The sequence below is a fragment of the Terrapene carolina genome, unplaced genomic scaffold, assembly GCF_002925995.2.
Source record: "Terrapene carolina triunguis isolate 2854851 unplaced genomic scaffold, T_m_triunguis-2.0 Scaffold231, whole genome shotgun sequence".
NCBI lineage: Eukaryota > Metazoa > Chordata > Testudines > Emydidae > Terrapene > Terrapene triunguis.
This window is the reverse complement of record NW_020664582.1, coordinates 10,687,020-10,705,439: the sequence shown is the minus strand read 5'-3', so window position 1 is coordinate 10,705,439 and position 18,420 is coordinate 10,687,020. Positions and strand designations below refer to the sequence as shown.

At 44.7% G+C, this 18,420-nt stretch overlaps 1 protein-coding gene across 2 annotated transcripts in view; it reads right to left on the bottom strand.

Moving 5' to 3' along the window:
- The window catches only part of MNT (MAX network transcriptional repressor), a 69,229-nt gene extending 51,379 nt beyond the window's left edge, over nucleotides 1-17,850 (bottom strand). For both annotated transcript variants that reach the window (XM_024195445.2, XM_024195446.2), the window contains exon 1: nucleotides 17,607-17,850. In XM_024195445.2, coding sequence (XP_024051213.2) covers nucleotides 17,607-17,679 — 73 coding nt within the window. In that variant the 5' untranslated portion in view covers nucleotides 17,680-17,850. The remainder of the gene's footprint in view (nucleotides 1-17,606) is intronic.
- Between the last annotated feature and the right edge of the window lie 570 nt (nucleotides 17,851-18,420).

Here is an 18,420-nt window from a genome sequence, read left to right as displayed (position 1 = left end):
GTTCTGCGGACAGAGCTACCCAGGCCTCCTGCTACCGCCAGTCAGGAGCGGCCACTGTCAAGAATGCAGAAGTTCACTGAAGGAGCAGGCTGCGTGCGGCCTTTCAAGGAAACACATTTTGCAAGACTACAATTTGATGGATCCCTGCTGTTATTAGTGCTCCTAACTGGACAGCATTCATAAATCAGACCGTCAGCATTCATAAATCAGGTGTAAAGTGCGCCTGCCTTTGCCAAATCAGTCATCTTATGCTGGAATATTGAGAGAGAACATTCCATAACTCTACATGCAGTTAGTTATGCATTGGGCCTAATTCTCTTGGCATAAATCAGAACTTCACTGCAGTCAATGTGAAGAGAAGCAGGTCCAACATACTGACACATTTCAGCGTATATCTGAACCATCTAATACTTCAGGTAGCTGGGAACACTCGAAAATTACTCTATTAACTTGTACTGATTGCACGCCGGTTTTACATCAGTGTGATTCAGTGTACTTACTCCCAATTTACACCAGATCGGTCCCCAGGTGTTTAATTCTTTTTCCTCTACCTTTGAATCATGTAATTTATGTCTATTTACGTGTCTATTGGCTGGAATTTCCAAAAGAATTTAAAGGAATTAGGGCTAGATTTTTAAAGGTAAAATCCCATTGGATGTTAATGTGGGTTGGCTGCCTAACTGCCCTGTATGCCTTTGAAAATCCCGCCTTTTACTATTAACTAGAGATGATGCTCTGTTTCTGTGTGTGTAAACAGGCCCCTCCATAAAAATGTTAGTAGTGTATATTGAATAACAAGTACAATAACTGTTTATTAAACAGAGGATTCCTTTCCCGGCAGTTTGGTTGCTTCATGGGGTAGGACTGGGGAAAATGGAACAAATAAATCCTGTTGAGTTATGCTAGAAATGGATCTTAGCTCAGCTTTTAAAGACCATCTGTATCGGTGCATTTTGGTCATTTCATGTTTTAGTGCAGCACTAACATAAGCATCTTATGTTACAGCAAACATCACCTATTATCCCAGCATCCCAAGTGGACTGAAGCAATAAGCAGCTGTATGGAGGACAATGCCATTGAGCTAAAGTTTGCTTATCAATGTTTGGGTGGGACACTGTAGCTACAAACAACTGAGTTCTGACATGAATACATGCTTTGATTCGATCTTTCTGGTGGGAGTCCCCCTGTCGGGAATAGGAAAAGAGGACAGACTTTGACAAAGAAGGGATGGGGAGGACGCTGGTTTTTTCACGTTAGGGTCTTAGACTTCAAAAGCAACACAATACTTTTGGTTTACCATTGTAAAATAAATAATACTCATGATGCAGCTCACGTCCTCATTCCTATAATCTACTGAGAGCACTGTTGGTTGTGTTTGGAAAATGGCAGGACAAGGCCATTACAAATAAACTACTATTGGAAGTGTGAAGACTATTTTCTGCTTTTGCAGGTTGCGGAGAGAGCGGCTGAGAAGATGAGAAACCGATGACAAGAACATGCACGGTGGGGTGATGGTGGATCCAATCCCTCCCTCAGGAAGTGGTTCCCTGCTGACACAAAGGTAGATAACAGCTGGGAAGTAGGCAGTGGCACATGTATGGGCCTGGATTCAGGTGTGAACAGGAGATGGAATGAAGTATGCATTCCTGAGTTTGGCAGTTCAGATAAAAATGACAAAACCCGACCCCAACTGCTCCCTCCCATCTCTACTGAATACACTTCTGTTTAGCTGATTTTACCTTCTTCCCCAGTTGATAGTTCAACATCCATCTCTCAAGTGTATAAGGATCATAGTAATGAGGGTCTATTAAGTCAGGATCTATTACAGTGAATAAGGCACTGCACTAGAGCTCTGCTCGGGCCTAGTTTTTAAGCCTAACCTGGACTCGAGCCCACCTGACCCAACCCACGCCCAAGAGGGTTGAGTCATTTTCCAACCTGGCTTGACCCCAACCATTCACCCCTTTATTCTCCACTGAAGTGGGAATCAAGAAACCTAGATTCTATCCCTGGCTCTACCTTCAACCTGCTGTGTGGCATTGGCCAAAATCACTCCACCTCCGTTTTCCCATCAGTAACACGGGGCTAATGATATTTATCTTCCTCTTTAAAGCACTTTGAAACCGACAGATGAAATAGGAGCTAAGTATTATTAGACGGTCAAGTCCATCCACCCTAGGAAAGGCAGGATATTGTCACCTGATTTTACAGAGGCACCTCTTAGGATCCTCAAACCCTCCACCCTAGGCACTGAGGAGCCTGATTCATGTGGGAGGAAGAGCATCCCAGTTTCAGAAAAGTACCACATCAAACATAAGCTTGATGCTGTAAAGCTGATGGAGGGTGGTTGTTTTTTGGGGGAGGAGGGCGGGAATTTGTGACCAATGAGAGATTGAGGAGGATGCTGTCTCAAAAAATTATCCTTCAATGTACCAGAGCAAAATACTAAATCTGGTCTTGGCTGGAGCCACTGGTTTGAATGGAAGGGACTTTCAAAGAAGCAAGGGCCAGGAGTAAGACACATGGGGATAAAACTACATACCTTATGCTTCTATTTGCCTTTAAAAGTTCCTATGGGCCTTTCACCTGTGACCGTTTTTATGCAGAATTACGACATACAGGCACAATCCTCACAAACTACTTTCTCCACACACAACACAGGTGCACTCGGCACTAGCTCATCCAGAACATGCATAGCATGAGGGTGAGCACTGACCAGCTGCACTTGGCATCTGCCTCGCTTTAGGCGTACCTTGAATACCAGGGGTTATGGTTTATTTATAATACTCTCCTGGCTCTGGGGCTCACACTGTTCACTCCTTCCTCTATAAGAGATGTTAACGTCTTCCCCCCCCCATCTGCTTTCTAGCCTCTATCCTTTGTCTCTGCAGTCACAGATTCCCAGATTCCAAGACCAAAAGGAACCATTGTGATCTAGACTGACCTCCGGTATAATACAAGCCATAAACTTCCCCAAAATAATTTCTAGAGCATACATTTTAGAAAAATATCCACTCTTGATTTAAAAATTGTTAGTGATAGAGAATACACCATGACCCTGGTAAATTGTTCCAATGGTTAATTACTCTCACTGTTAAAAATGTACGCCTTATTTCCTATTTCCAGTTTGTCTAGCTTCAACTTCTAGCTACTTGATCATGTTTTACCTTTTTCTGCTAGACTGAAGAGCCCATTATCAAATATCTGATCCCCATGCAGGTACTTAGAGACTGTGATCAAGTCACCCCTTAACCTTTTCTTTCTAAATAGATTGAGCTCCTTGAATCTATCACTCTAGGGCATATTTTCTAATTCTTTAATCATTCTTGTGGCTCTTCTCTGAACCCTCTCCAATTTATCAACATCTTTCTAGTATGATGTGGTTTGACAGATATCTCCAGTGTGGGGCTGGGCCTTCATTAACACAACAAAAATGTGCCCACAGGAAAAGTGCCAGCTGTTTCTTCTCCATCAGTGTTTCCCCAACTGTTGCTGATCCAAGTACTTCATTCCAATTCCAGGGTGCTAGCAAGATGCCCTGTTCTCATGCCATATGGAGATGTAGCTACTGATACTGTATTATTCAAGTGAAAATAAATCACAATCAATATCTCAGTATTTCCAAGATGGTCTTTCATCACAAAGGATAGTAAAATGTTTCACTAGTTGTTTGTATGCACAGTGCCACTGAAATGCATCCACCTCTGGCATGTGACACTGTCTGCCAAAGTGGTGGAAAGCTGAAATACTCGGCAAAAAGGACCCGAAACAAATTACTACTCTTAGGAATGTACCTTGGTATCTTGAATGTCAGTGTAGAAGACACAGGGCTTCGGTTTATTACCAATCCACAATATCATCTCCCACCCTGGAGCCCTGCAGAAACCCTTTTGCTGAAGCTCTGTGGTGTATTTCTGGGGAATAGGAAGGGACAGAGCCGGAAGCAGCTATTTTCCACCATAGCAGCTGAACCTTAGAGAATTTCCAAGTGGGAGTCAATGCTGCTTCAGCTGTGGGAAAGGCAGCCAAGGATAAGCCACTTGCCCAAAGCCATGGAGGGAGTCGGCAGCAGAGCAAGGATTAGAACTCAAGAGATCCTGGCTCCCAGTCCTGTGCTCAGACAACACCACTCTCTAAAGGATGAAGTCAAACCTGCTAGGATTTGAATTTGTGGTTCTAGGAAGGGTAGGTATGCCTAGCTGATGCCCACCCCACAAAGCCATCCTTTCTAACACTGAGGTACGATTTGCTATCAGCAATTCAGGTGCAGAAGACTAGTCACTAGGCACTACTACCGCCAAAAAGCTTGAGTCCCTGTTTCCCCACTCAGAAGAAATATGAGCATATCCGTGTAAGCAAATCAAATCAGACTTTATGCAGACTTCTGCAGCATCAACTAAGAGAGGCTATTGGAGGTTTCACTATGACATGCTTATTTGAAGCTCTTTCGGAAAACTAAGCAACACTCATAACCCAACCTAAATGAACAGAGAAGGAAATGACGGCAAGATCCTATAAGCTGCTAAGTGAGAGGAAGGGGCACACTTAGGGCTGGTCCACACTAAGCCCCCAGTTCGAACTAAGATACGCAAAAGTATCTTAGTTCGAACTTAAAGGTACTTACCGCGGGTCCACACGCGGCAGGCAGGCTCCCCCGTCGACTCCGCCTACTCCTCTCGCGGAGCAGGATTACCGGCGTCGACGGCGAGCACTTCTGGGATCGATTTATCGTGTCTAGACAAGAAGCGATAAATCGATCCCAGAAGATCGATTGCTCGCCGCCGAACCAGCGGGTAAGTATAGACGTACCCTTACTTTACCGTACTTTATGGGGGATGGACAGCTTGTTGGGCAGTGCATACTTCCCCTCACCACAATCACCAATCTGCTCCTGAAACCCTAATTCAAGTCCCGTTGGTCAAGAGCTGGATCTAGTTGTCCTTATGCAGTTCTGAGTGGGGGAAAAAATAGAACGCTTCAAAGGATTTGACATCTCAAAAGAGATCAGATAAAGTGCTAGGAAACTTCCAGCTCCAGTTTCTAGGGTTTTAAGATGCACACAGTCAGCTGACATAGAATCACATTCCTGACTGGATATAGGGCCCTTACATTAAAAATCAAGGATGGGGATGGGGTGGGAACTCAATTCAACACAGGTACAAGGGAAAATCGTTTAACCTTATTCTCCCAAGGACTCTGCTAGGGCGCTCTTACCCCAGCCTGGGAGGGGAGAGTTCTAAATAAGACCCTCAGAGTGGTGTTATGTGGACCCCCAGAGTAACAGAGCCAAAGCTGGTCTTCAGGTAATAAAGAGATGCCCTTTAAGCTTAGCAGGGGTGTCTAACACAAGAGGCTTGGACAAATGAGATGTTGCTGGCCCACAGATAACATGTGAGGTTACTGGCCAGGCACAGTTGGAAGGAACTCAAATTACAACATCCCACCTGGCTTCTGGATGACAGAGAAAACTCAACCCTAAGTACACTTATAGTTGCGGGCCCTTGTCTCTCGAAATGGCTTCTGATGATCTGCGTGTGGACTCAGAAAGCTTCAGGGCCCTTGTTCCATCAGGTCTCCAATGCTGGCAGTTTCCCAACGCAGCAGATCTAGAGGTTTGTATATTATGCTCCCATTTTGGGGTGGGGCATAGTGTTTTTTGTGTTATTCACATGATAGTGCCTACTTGCCAAGAGAAAAAACACTCAAAGGAAAACAAAGTCAAAGGAAAGACCAGGGTTTATTTTTTCCCCTTTTGTTAGTCATCACGACACAATTTATACAAAAGCTCTAACACCGTTGCCTTCAAAAGGTAACGCTGTATAATGACTGAGCCCCTTTCCCTGGCACACGCCAAGGGTCTGACAGTCTGAAATCGGCGGAAGGTACAACGATATAGAGAGTCCAGATGCGAAAATGCAGAACTATGGCTTCAGCAGACAGAACAACCACAAGTGGCACCTGATTTACTACTGACTGCATTGCATCATATGATGGGCCCTTAGGAGTATAATCACCAGAGTTGTTTGTAAATAGGATGTTTATTTCAATTTTTTTTCTATTAGGCATCAGCTGCTTTTTTCTGAAGGAATACCCAGAAAACCAGTTTATTCTTATAAGAAGCTATTTGTCAGCTGAATGGCTTCCATGCAAAACCCCACAGCATGTTTAGAGAACATGGAATCCAGTCCCATGTTCTCTAAACAAACACTCACATGAGGGACTGTGAATTGCAAATTGGGATGGCTTGAGATCTATCAGAAAGCCTGTAGAAACCCAATGGAACTATGTACTATTTAAATATGCAAGTCAAATGTTAACTGTAAATCCGTGCTTACTTTAATAAAGCTTATTTCAAAAGAAAACAAGAAATGACTTGATAAAACAAAAATACTTAGCACGTCTCACACAACTTCCAGCCAAGGATCTCAAAGATGTAGATGAAGCAAGCCTCATGATGCTTCTGGCGGGCGGGTGAATTAATATTTCAGTTTTAGAGATTCTGGAAGGTAAGCCACAGGCTGGTTAAGTAACTTACTCAAAGTCACATTGAGTCATGCTGGCAGCGCTGTGCGTTAACCATCTGTTTCTTTAAATGATACATTTGTTTGGCACTATTTTACGCAACACTAAGTACAAAGCATGCAATACCAGTTTTATTAGATTCCAATAACTGAAGTACAGTACACCACAGCTTACTGGTCAAAAGGCTGCAAGAGTGGGATTTTCGAAAGCAGTTAGCACTGGGCTAACTCTACTCCCACTGAAGTCAATGGGAGCACATGGAGTGCTTTTGAAATTTCCACTCTCATATTTGCAAATGAGAAGCAGCTAAGAATGTAAAGACATCTACTTATCAAAGGACAGCACACAAGCATTGGAGTCACCAGCCTTCACAGCTTTTTTGAGATCAAGGACTCCTCATAGTGCAACAAGCATCCACACTGTCTCCAAGTTCACAAGAACGTCAATATTCATCTTCATGCAAGGGTTTTTCCAGTCATTTCTAATAAACAGGATCAAAGAGGGAACAGGTGTCACACCGGGTGGTATGCCCAGGCATCTGCTTAGCAAAACAGGGCCGTGTCCTCTTGTGGCACAATTAATAGCATCATTGCAACTCTTTACCTCCGTGGCCTCTTCCATCAGAGGCTCAGGCAAGCTCAAAACTTGCCTATTCCTCATGGAATTGACTTGATAAGAGCCTAGTGTGCTCTGCTTACGGCAAGGCTGACAAGAACTCGCTCCAGATCACAGTTAAAATTCTGCCATATTGTTGTTGTTGTTTTTTTTTTACAAGCTTGTAACTTGTTTTTATTTACAATGTGGATTTGCTGAAACAGTTATACAAGAGCCAAAACTTCAACTTCTTCAGGGATCCCACCACAGGACACACTGGTAGCTGGAGCTGTAAATCTATTCTTCATCATCAAGAGGAATCCCCAATTCCTCATCTGTCCATTTCGAAGCATCTGGGTAAGGAAAGTGACCCAGCACCGCATCCAGGTTGTGCCAGAAGTGCCACAGGATCCAGAACCACGTGAAGCTGCTGAGGAGCTCACTGTGGATCACCTGCCGGCGGGTCAGCCCCAGGAATTGCCGGTAGTGGGGCTCAATGTGCACCCCGCCCCCCGCATGCTGGAGCCCGGCCGCTCCCCTCACGTCTCTGGCGCGGAGGATGCGGACCAGGCCGCCCCCGGTGCGGCCCAGAGCATGACGACGACGCCACCGGCCAAGTCACCCGCCCTCAAGCAGGCTTCTGGCACTGATTCCATGGCCATCAAGGCCAGTGTTGTTTTTCAGAGAAAAAATGCTAACCCGGAGCAGTGCACAAACCTGTTTGAATGCTTCAACCTGTATGGCTAGGAGCAGGATATTTTCAGGAGATGGTCCTGGCCTCTAGAATTCTTTCCTCATTTGTTCTGTCAGAGCCTGGACCTACCAACTTTTGTGGAAAACTGCAAGGCCTATCTATTCCCAGGCTTTCCACAAAGGGTGGCTTGAATGGGGTAGCAATCCGTTGACAAGAGAGGATTTTAGTTGTGTAGTGATGGGAGAGACTTCTGAACCCTGAGCCAGATGAATTCTCACAGGTGTATTTAAAGACTATAGAGGCTACCTAGAGTTCCAGAGAGGCATTTCTAACAAGCTGGATGGATAGCTGGATGAAAGAATGAACTAGATCTCCTGTAATGGATGATCAACTCAAACACTTTCCAACCCTATCTGAAGGGTGCTGGGAGCGGTAGGAATTTGGGTTTCATACCCACTAAACAGCAGTTTCCTAGCACAGACAAAGCCCAATACATTGACTCCTCTAGTTAATCCAGAACATGGGTCTAACGGGACTCTCAGACATGCACAAAACTTCTTCCCCATACAGTCCAGGGAAACCAGGAATCCCATTAGCAACTTTCAACACAGCTGCTACTAGCATGATTTCATCTGTGCCCTGCAGAGCACCTCACAACTATGCTAACACATGGCAGGCCCAGCCCTCACCTTCCAAGAGGTTATCGCCACTTTGTAGGCTTTCCCCAGGTGCCCTCAACTAAACATTTTGCTTTTTTAAAATCAGATTCTGCTAGTCTTATGAAGAAGATTCAGGAAGCAGGAAGGGGGAAGGGTAGCAAGCCAGGAGATTCTAGGGCGGTGCCAGGATTAATGCGAACACTGAAACATATACAGGTTATTCCTGGTTTTGTAGGGACCTGTATGTTGTATTAGGGAAAAATAAAAACAGGACATCACAAGAAATATAGCAGCTTTCCTAACAAGCCGAGGAGTATGATCATGCAAGAGAGTGTGGACTCAGAAGCCAACCTGAGATGATCTCTTTCCGAATAGGTAAGAATTAGAAGAGATGGCTACCCCACTTTGACCGGGACAGTCACAGATTTTTAAGTCACTTAAAAATCCTCATTATTCACCCCACTCCCATGCTCTGCAATGTTCCATTATATGAACCCAGGGCACCCCTGTCCTCGAATGCTCTGTTCAACCCTGCTCCTCCCCCTTAACCCCGAGAGGAGAGAGTAGAAATAGAGGCAGTTCAGAAATGGAGGATGAATATGAGAGAAATGGAAAGACTTCTGTACAAAGAGAGATTGGGCTTGTTTATTTTAGACAGAGAAATCAGAGGGGATGTGGCAAAGGTACATAAACTAACAAATGGACCAGAGAGAGTAAATTGGGAACGCTGATTCACTCTGTTTCATAATACAAAAACCACGGGACTCTAGACAGAACTGAAAAGCAACAAGTTGAAAACTTATCAAAGGAAAACCTTTTGCTCTTTAAATGGACATTGTCCAGGAGTCCCTCATAAGTTGCGTGCGCACACACACACACACACGCACACACACACACACTTAACCTGTGCAATTCACTGAAAACACCTTAAAACACAAAGAACTCTAAGCCTTTATCCCTCAGGGCATAAACAAACCATCTTCTGCCAAAGGTTAAGAAGAAACTTCCCCTATGGGCAGGTGGTTCCTAATTGTCCGCTACAAGATTTCTTACACCTTCTTCTGAAGCTGCTAGTAGAGACGACTGTTTAATATGGGATATTGGACTAGATGGACTCCTTGTCTGATCTGGTAAGACAATTCCCATGTTCCTGATGGAATTATGCAGGCACTTACATGCAATTCGTTCTGGGGAATCCCAAATCCTGAACAGCAAGATTCAGACTATGCAGAATGGTAAGTCTGAAGCATTTATAGAGCCCCATGAACAAAGTGTTATGAAAACGCTATGCATGTGTGGGGGAGGGTTGGAGGCAGATGGTTTCCTTCCTTCCCTGAATTTTTCATAGCAGTCCAGCATATGCATCCATCAAACACTCATGTATAAAATACTAAGGATCGGATCTGTTGACCTCAACAAAGCTACGTCAATTCATACCAGTAGAAAGTCTGGCTCTAGGGACATATATAACTTTTCATACACTTCAGGGGCCATCCAAAATGTAAGAAATTTATCAGCACAGTATCCCTGTGAGGTAGATAAATATTATTACCCCCATTTTACAGATAGGAAAACAAACACCACTGAAGTCAAATGGGAGTTATGTCATTTGCTTCACGGGGTCAGGATTTCACCAGTAGAATTTAAATGACTTTCCCAAGGCCACACAAAGAGACAGCGGCAGAGCTAGGAGAAGAAGCCAGGAGTTTCTGATTTCTTTTCTGCTCAGCCCACTAACCAACCCCAACTCCTTAGACAACGATACAAAATAGTTTCTTTTTAGTGTGTCAAATACAAATGAATTGTGAAGACAGCACCAGATTGAGAGAAGATTTAAATTCCAGCTACGCTGAGATACTCTTCTGCTCATCAGTTCACCTGTCCTGATTATCTGTATGCATGTTAACATGCTGTACAAGGTTTGCATTCATCATAAAGTTAAAAAAAAAAGGTGAACACAACAGCTACTTAGTCAAGCGGTAAAGTAACAAGATAGGTCAGGGATATGAGAGGCAATTATTTTCCTGAAACCAGCCTGCTGTCAATTTATTCTGTGGTTTCAGCAGGCCTATGCAGACTCATAAAAGTCAAGCTAGTGTTTACATCAACAGAGCTATGTCCACCTGTCATCCATCCATTATGGCCCATGCCTCCTCTCTGACCACAGTGGAGCTCCAATGCAACTGAACCGGAAGCCTTTGAGGGAAGAAAAAAATAAAATCCCCACCATATTCTTTGGGGAAGCACAGAGTCTGACCTCTGGAAAGAATCAAGCTGCTGCATGCAGCATGACTAATGACAAAGAAGGTGGCAAGGCTAGTGGTTAGAGTGGGAGACCGTGAATCAAGATGCCTGGGTTCTGTGCTTAGTCTGCTAGCAACTTGCAATGTGCTCTTGGGCATGTCACTTACAGCCTGATTTTCAGAGGGTGCCTGCAACGGGGAACAGGGGAGCTCAGCACTTCTAAAATTAGGCCATTCATCTCTTGGTGCTTCAATTTCCCCATCAGCAAACTAGGCATGCAGCAATCTCGAGCAACCCTACAATAACAAACCCGTGAATGCAACTGGCAATTAAGAGCAACACTACAGTAACAAAGATCAAGAAAAAAATAAATGTTAGTAAAGAAGCCGATATTTTCATGTTGCAAAGGCCTTATGAAGTGTGTGTGTAAGCAACTCATGAGGGACTGCTGGACAGTGTCCATTTAAAGAGCCAACACATGCACAGTTCCCCTAAAACACAATCCCCAAATTATATCCGTATGTGTTACAGAGCCTGTGCTCCAACGCTGAATGGAGATGGCAGTTTCCCACTCGTGCCATCTTTTGGAGACCCTGGTGCATCTTTTAGCAAAGGCTGAAAACTTGGCACCTCTTTTAATCATGGTACAACTTTTAGATCCTCTATGCACTGGCGTTCACTCCAGAGGTCCCTACCTAACCTCGCTGTGCTGTTGTATACCATTTAATAACATATTTAGGTCCTGTTTACACTGCTATTTGAAACCATGTTAGCAGGAATCTTAGGCATATTAAAATATCATAGCATCCAAGCACTCTTCTAGTAAGAACCATTTTTAAACACAGTTTGAACAGTAGACAAGGCCTTACAACCCATGTATAGAAAAATATTTACCATTTTGGGGCACTGGGTAACAACAAGGCAGTTTCCCAACTGGGTTAGAAATCGTTTGGTTTTGATGAGGAATGTTAACATGGCTAATGGCACGATTTTATCTCATCCACAAAGGCAAGACCAAACTGTGTTATAAACACAATTCCCCAACACAGTAAATGTCCTCGTTTACATAAGTCGTTAGAGAACTGAAGGAGATGATCACCCAGGTTACCAGTTAAGGTAAACAATCCCCTACCTGGTTTAGTTTTTTCTTCACATCAGGAAGGATGGAAAAGCAACAAAAAGCCACGTATGACAGATAGGAAATGCAGAACGGCCAAGAGCAAAGGCATCAGTGTAACTTCTGGGGAAACGAAATATTTGGAAATACTTGAGTCAGCTTTACAAAACATTTGGAAGCCACATGTGTGATCAGGGGAAAACAGCCTTCTGAGATACACAATTAAACCGAAGAGACATGATGCTAAGGAGCTAGTACTGTTTCTGCTGTGAAACCGACAATGTTTTATGCACTAGATTTGACAGTGACACGACAGTCCTAAAACACAGGATTTGCCATCTCAGTTCAGACCACATAGCTCATTCTATCAAGCCTGGTATCCTACAGGCCTTTTCTAGATGCTTCAGGAGATCTCTTAAGTGACTGTTCAGTGCAATATATGGGGATAGAGATCCCCTTCACACTTCTGCAGAGATCAGCTGACTCCCTTAAGAATGTGATTTCATTACTGTTTAGCAAATGAAGCCTTCCCAGTAGTTCTTCCTTGCTGTAATCCCTGAAGTTTGAGAACATTCAAGCTGCAATCCACTAACGGGGTCAATCTGGGGGAGAAAAAAAAAATACAAACCAGCTGGTGATAGAAGCTGCTCGCCTGATCTCCCAGCAAGTCGAACAACAGAATAACCATTGCTCTCTTCACTGGATCTTATGGCGTCCTCTGTTTTCAAGCAGATCTCCTCCTCCTCAACCCTGACTCGCTGTCAAGACCAGTCCATCCATCATGCCTGCCCAGATGGGTGGAGGTCACTGAGCCTTTGCAGGTGGGTGCACTGCCCTGGACAGAATTCAAACTGGCCACGCTGCCTCCTTTGAATATTATTCCACTTCCTGCTATAAAGAACTCTAGAGTGTTCAGCCAATCTGGATTTCTGAACTGGCTGAACGCATCAGCTTCAGCATGCTTCAACCAAAGGGTTCACCCAGTAGGCTGTCCATTGGCCTCTTCCACTCTCACTACCAGGGGGGAGGGTGGCGCCTTTGTAATTTTGTGTCAAAGTGAAAGCTACATGCTTTACACTGTATTAATATTTGTCCCCGTTGGTATCGCTTGTCCCGAGTTTGCGTTATGTATTTGGGTCAAAGAAGGATCAAGTGCTTCAATACTATTTCGTAATTCTCGGCCCTTTACCACCCTCTGCCCAGGGACCTCAAAGCAGTTGACAGACACTAGTGAATTAAGCTTCACAACACCCTTGGGAGGCATATCAGCACTGATAGCCCCATTTCACACATGAAGCACAGAGAGGTAAAGTAATTTGCCCAAGCTCATATTGCACAAGTCACAGAGCCAGGTACAGAACTCAGGTCTCCTGGGTCCCCATCCCATGTTTTAACTGTAGATTTCCTGAGACAGCATATACTGTATCCCAGCCACTGTCTCCTCACCAGCGAATCAACGTTCTAACGCATCGCTCTTACATTGTTCCCCCGATTCAATACAAGACTTGTGCAAACCTCGACATCAACAGATGTACCCCCCACAGTATGTAGTCACAGACAGTATGGAACCCTGGGTAACAAATACTGAAGCGAAAAGTTCCACTGCCACACTTAACATTTACGGGGATCTCCAAAACCAGGATCGGCCTTACTTTAATCTTCTCCTCCTTCCCCAAAATAATTCCTTCCCCCTTTACATTGAACATTTATATTGTGGAAGAGCCTGGAGGCCAACAGGTTGCTGCCCCATTGGGCCAGTGCTGTACAAAGACACAGAAAATGACAGTCCATGCTATAAAGTGTTTACTAGTGTCTGGATCTCTCCCCAGAGCAGCACAGCAAATGACACACTGATCTTTACTCTGCTAGCTCTGTCAAACCAACAGTTCCATGTTAGAAACATGATAGTCTTGCCAAAAAAAAAAAAAAAAAGAGGAAACTCTAGCAGAGGGACACCTCTGAGAGCACTGATTTCTTCCCGTCCAGTTTCATGGCTGGCTGGAGGCATAAGGAGCCGTGGCAGGAAGTTTTCTCCCTCTCCGGCAATGGAATGGAGAGGGAAAGCAACATAGTCTATGAGTTTGGAGTTTGCCCTGGACGGCAGGGCCTCCCCAGCAGCTTCCTGCTTCGCTTTCCCACCAGGCCAGTACATTCCAGTGTGTCCCTGCTAGAGCAACATCAAACCCCAGCAGCACTGGCAGACATTCTTCCGGGCTCCTCCTCCTTCCAGCGTCAGCCCCACACGTCTGCGGTTGCCCAAAATATTTTTTCTTGCCCATCGCTTCAACTACGTCACTCCCCCCCACCTTTGAGTTGCTCAACGGTTTCCTCCTGGCCCCATATACCAAGTCCGTACAACTTGCTGTCTCCTTTGAGGCTGTTCACCAGACAGTTACGACCCATTTCTCTGACCTGGTCTCCTTTCACATTGACTCTCCCCTGCCACACGCCCTCTCCGCTCTGCCAGCGTTGAGACCTCCTTTCACAGCACTAGTAGTCAGTATTTCTATTATGGTAGCATCCAAAGAGCCTGCGCAGGATCGGGGCATTTGTGCTGAGTGCTGTACAAGCAGAGGGAGAAAAAGAGACAGTCCCTGCCCTGAAGGGTTTACAGACTCAAGAAGATACCCCGGGGCCTTTTTTCTTTGTGCTTGGTTTGCCACATCACCTTGCTCAAGCCCCTCCTCAAACTCAGTTCTGCCAGGAAGCCTATTTTTAACAAAAGTCCCCCGCAGCTCGCAAGCTGTGCCCAAGCCTGGCTGACCTGAGTCATTCTTGTGCCTTCTCGCTCATGCTGCTGCCACCTGCTCCTGTGTGTTTGTGACCCTCATTTGTTGTGTCATGCTGAACTCACCTTGCCAGCCACAGCTGGGGCCATTCCTCTACTTGTTCTGAGATAGGCCTCGCACATTTTTGGGCGCCTGAAAAATAACCATCTTCTCGACAGGTGAACGGCACGGCCTGACACCACGTCTCACATATTTAATCTCTTCTACTTCTAGAATGCATTAGTCGTGCCGCTAGGAATATTAGCACTAACCAGTGAGCAAGTCTGACTATGGAGACTGTAAACCATCACTGTCTTAAATGTACACATGGATTTTTTAATTCACCCTGAAGCTGTACTGCTCCAGGATGCAGGTACAACTTCCAGGCCTCAGCAATGACGTTAGCACTTGCTCAGGAGGAGAAGATATGTTAGCCCACAAGCACAGGTTGACTATTTTTCCTTCTTAGTTAACCAGAAAGCTGTCTGCCCTTTCATGTCTCCAAGCTGCCTTTCTTCACAACAACCACTATCTCCTGCATGACTCATCAGTGAAACAATAGATTTTCAGCTCCATCCCACAGCAATGACACACAAAGAGAACTGTTCCTTCTTGCTTTTGCAGCAGGTACAGTAGTGTCACTGAGCTAATGCTGCATTACAGCTCTAGCAGCCTTGACAACATGCACATAAAATGAATCAATAAAAAGGGGAATCCCAAAATTCTACTGCAATATTTTCAAGAACCTTGGCTTGAGAATCATTAACTGAAAGCCCACTAATTGTATTAATGCATTGCTAATCTAACAACACACATGTGCACACACACACACACACTTGATCTTCTCCTTTTGAAAAGGTTACACTCGAAGTGAATTATGTCTGGGTTAAGGTCAATAACAAGTACATCAGGAAAGGTGGTATTCTTGCCAAGCAGCAAGTACCATCTGCACCTACAACTATCCTACCACGTGATTAAAAATGACAGGTTGGAAGTGGGGATGCCCTACCCTATACTACCTCATACAGAAGGTGTCATCCTGCCCATACCCTCCTGCACCCACTATCATGAATGCCAGCCAAGGCCCCGAGTTCAATTTCGTCTAGGCTCATCATGATGTAGGCCCAAGTCTAAAGTTCAGTTAGAATGAGATTTCCACACCCACTCAGCCAAAAATATCCCCACAAAGGAAGACCTGTACTTGTACATACACTCACACATAAAATCATCGTCAGCGACAGGAAGACGATTTAAAAACTATCATTAAAACTGATCAAAACACTGAAGGAGTCTCCCTGCAAGCAAGCGGGAATTGATAGATCAGATTGATGCACTTAGGGACCAGGTCTGCCTTTGTGTGTGTGGGGGGGGCACGCCTAGCACAATGGATGCCACCACAATATAAGAAATTAAATAATAATTGTAACATATACACATGTTGTTATCTGCAGGATGAAGATCACATGGAGAGGTTGGGGGAGGGGGGCTGAGATGAGCTGGAGGGAAAATACCCAAGTATAATCCTTGCTGCCCTATTTTTATCCAGTTTAGACTATAAACTCCTTGGGGTGACGACTGGTTCTTCCTGCATCAGGAGATGCACTGCTAAACATATTTTGCACTTCATATTTTCAAAGCACTGCATCACCATTCATTAGCAGAAGATCAGTGGCGGGTGGTAGGGGTGGAAATATTCTTTAACCCCCTGCACTTCTGATCTCACCAGCTCCGACTGGAGAAGCCCTTCCCCCACCCAACCACACGCTCTGTTGTAAGAATGAAAGTGCAGCTGTGAAGCAACCCAGCAGAAGCCCTAGAGGGAGTGTCCCCGGCGCACGTGGTAGAGGGCGGGGCTTGACACGTCATCCTCCCCCAATGAAACTAACTAGTTTGGAACGCAGCAACACGCTACATTCCAAATGAGAGAGGAAAGATACAGCCCTGCCTTTGCCTTGGCCCAGATCCTTCCCCCCCAGACGGAATCAAGGGCGCACGAGAGCACGGATCTCCCCACCCACCCATCACACCATTTGCTTGGGGGGGGGGGGAGGAAACAACCCAAGGTTCCCCTCTGCAAATTTCCAGGAAGGCAGAACATACAAAAAAGGAGGGAGGCGGAACGGTGGAGTGTATCATATGACACTCTATGTCATTTCATTATGCAAAAGCAGCCTCCCCTCACTCCTCTCTGCTGGAGTACTGCCACCGCCCTACGATCTGAAATACAGGAGGAGATTTTCCCCCACAAGGGGGAAAAAAAACTGTACACGTTACATATATTAATAACCATTGTACGAATTCAACTGCAAAGCAAATCGCCGGCAGGTTCTATGAAGACAGGCTGCGAATAACTGCCCCCTCCCAACCCACCAACACAGACACACTATCAGAATGATTAAAATACTTTAGGTTTTGAACAAAAAAATAAAAATAAAACAGGCTTCGATTGCTGTGACTTTTTGAACGCGATCGTTTTCACCATTTCAGCAAAGGGGGAAAAAAAGTGCATTTTGCAGACTCACATCCAAAGAATAAGAGTCTCTGCATTATGGATGAATGAGAGAGAGAAAAAGGGAGACAACGTTAATCTCCCGAAAATCAGGGCTTTCCGATCGCCCACAAGCATGTGTCAGCACATCGCTCTTAAACGCTCAACTCCCAACAAAAATTAAGACTTGCCTGCTTCAGAGGCGACGGGAAAGGCTAAAGGGGGAGTGATTTAACTCCAAGCCCCTTTGCAATCATCCCTTACATTTATTTTAATTCAGAACATCATGTACTGGAGACCATGCCTTTTGCTTACCAAATCAGCTTTGAAAGCAAGGTGTACCCTCCACCCGCCTAAGACACAGTAAGTAACACACAGTGCAGCGACGGGTGACTGGAAATCAGGCTGCTTTCTTGTAAAAATAAAAGACTATATTTTTTTCCAGCTTTTGGAAAATGGTGTCCTGTGTCTTTAAACAGCTCTAATTCCGATTTTACATGCTGTCCCCCCCCTCCCTTACCACGTGTTTTCTGTTGTTGCTGGGCTTGCCATTCCAGAAATCTGGCCGCTTCCAAAAGCGTCTCAATGCTCATCGCTTGGGTTGCCTTTCAGTGGAGGATCCAAAATCCTGGAGAGTTTAAATTAAAAAAAAACAACAAAAAACGGGGGTTTCCTTCTCCTTGTCTTCTCCCCAGTAAAAATGCCGAATCAGACCACCCCCCACCCCGATCCCCTGCGAATCTTCCAGACAAGAAAAGGGTTTGCAACAAGATGGCGATGAGTATGTAACAGAAACACAACAAGAAAAAAGGACTAACACAGCCCTCAGCTACTATACAGACTGCTGCAGACAAAACCCGGCCTGGATCTTTGTAGGTCACTGGACTGGAACTCGTCAATGCCATTTTGCAGGGGTGGAGTTTAACCACTGCTGTTTTGAGTGAATGCTTTACACAGAGGGAGCAGATCTGCCAAAGCTCTTATTTGGGATCCGTTTTCAATGTGTTGGATTTATTTATTTTTTAATTTCTCCTTTTCATGACAGATTTATTTTTGCTAGTGTGTATTTGAGTGAGACATTTAAAATGTCATCTGTCATTCAAACTGGCATAGACAGACAATATCTTCATGGAACTTTATTGTAACTTGGACTTGTTTGAGATCGTTTTTAAACTATCTACCGCTTAATCCAAAAAGACTCTGTCCCATAAATTAGACTGGTTTGGTCTGATTTTGGAGGGTCATTCATGGAATTATAATAATTATAGATGGAAAAAAATAGGTCATTTTGCTCTCTGTTCTCTTTCCCAACCCACAGCTACTGCAGTATCATT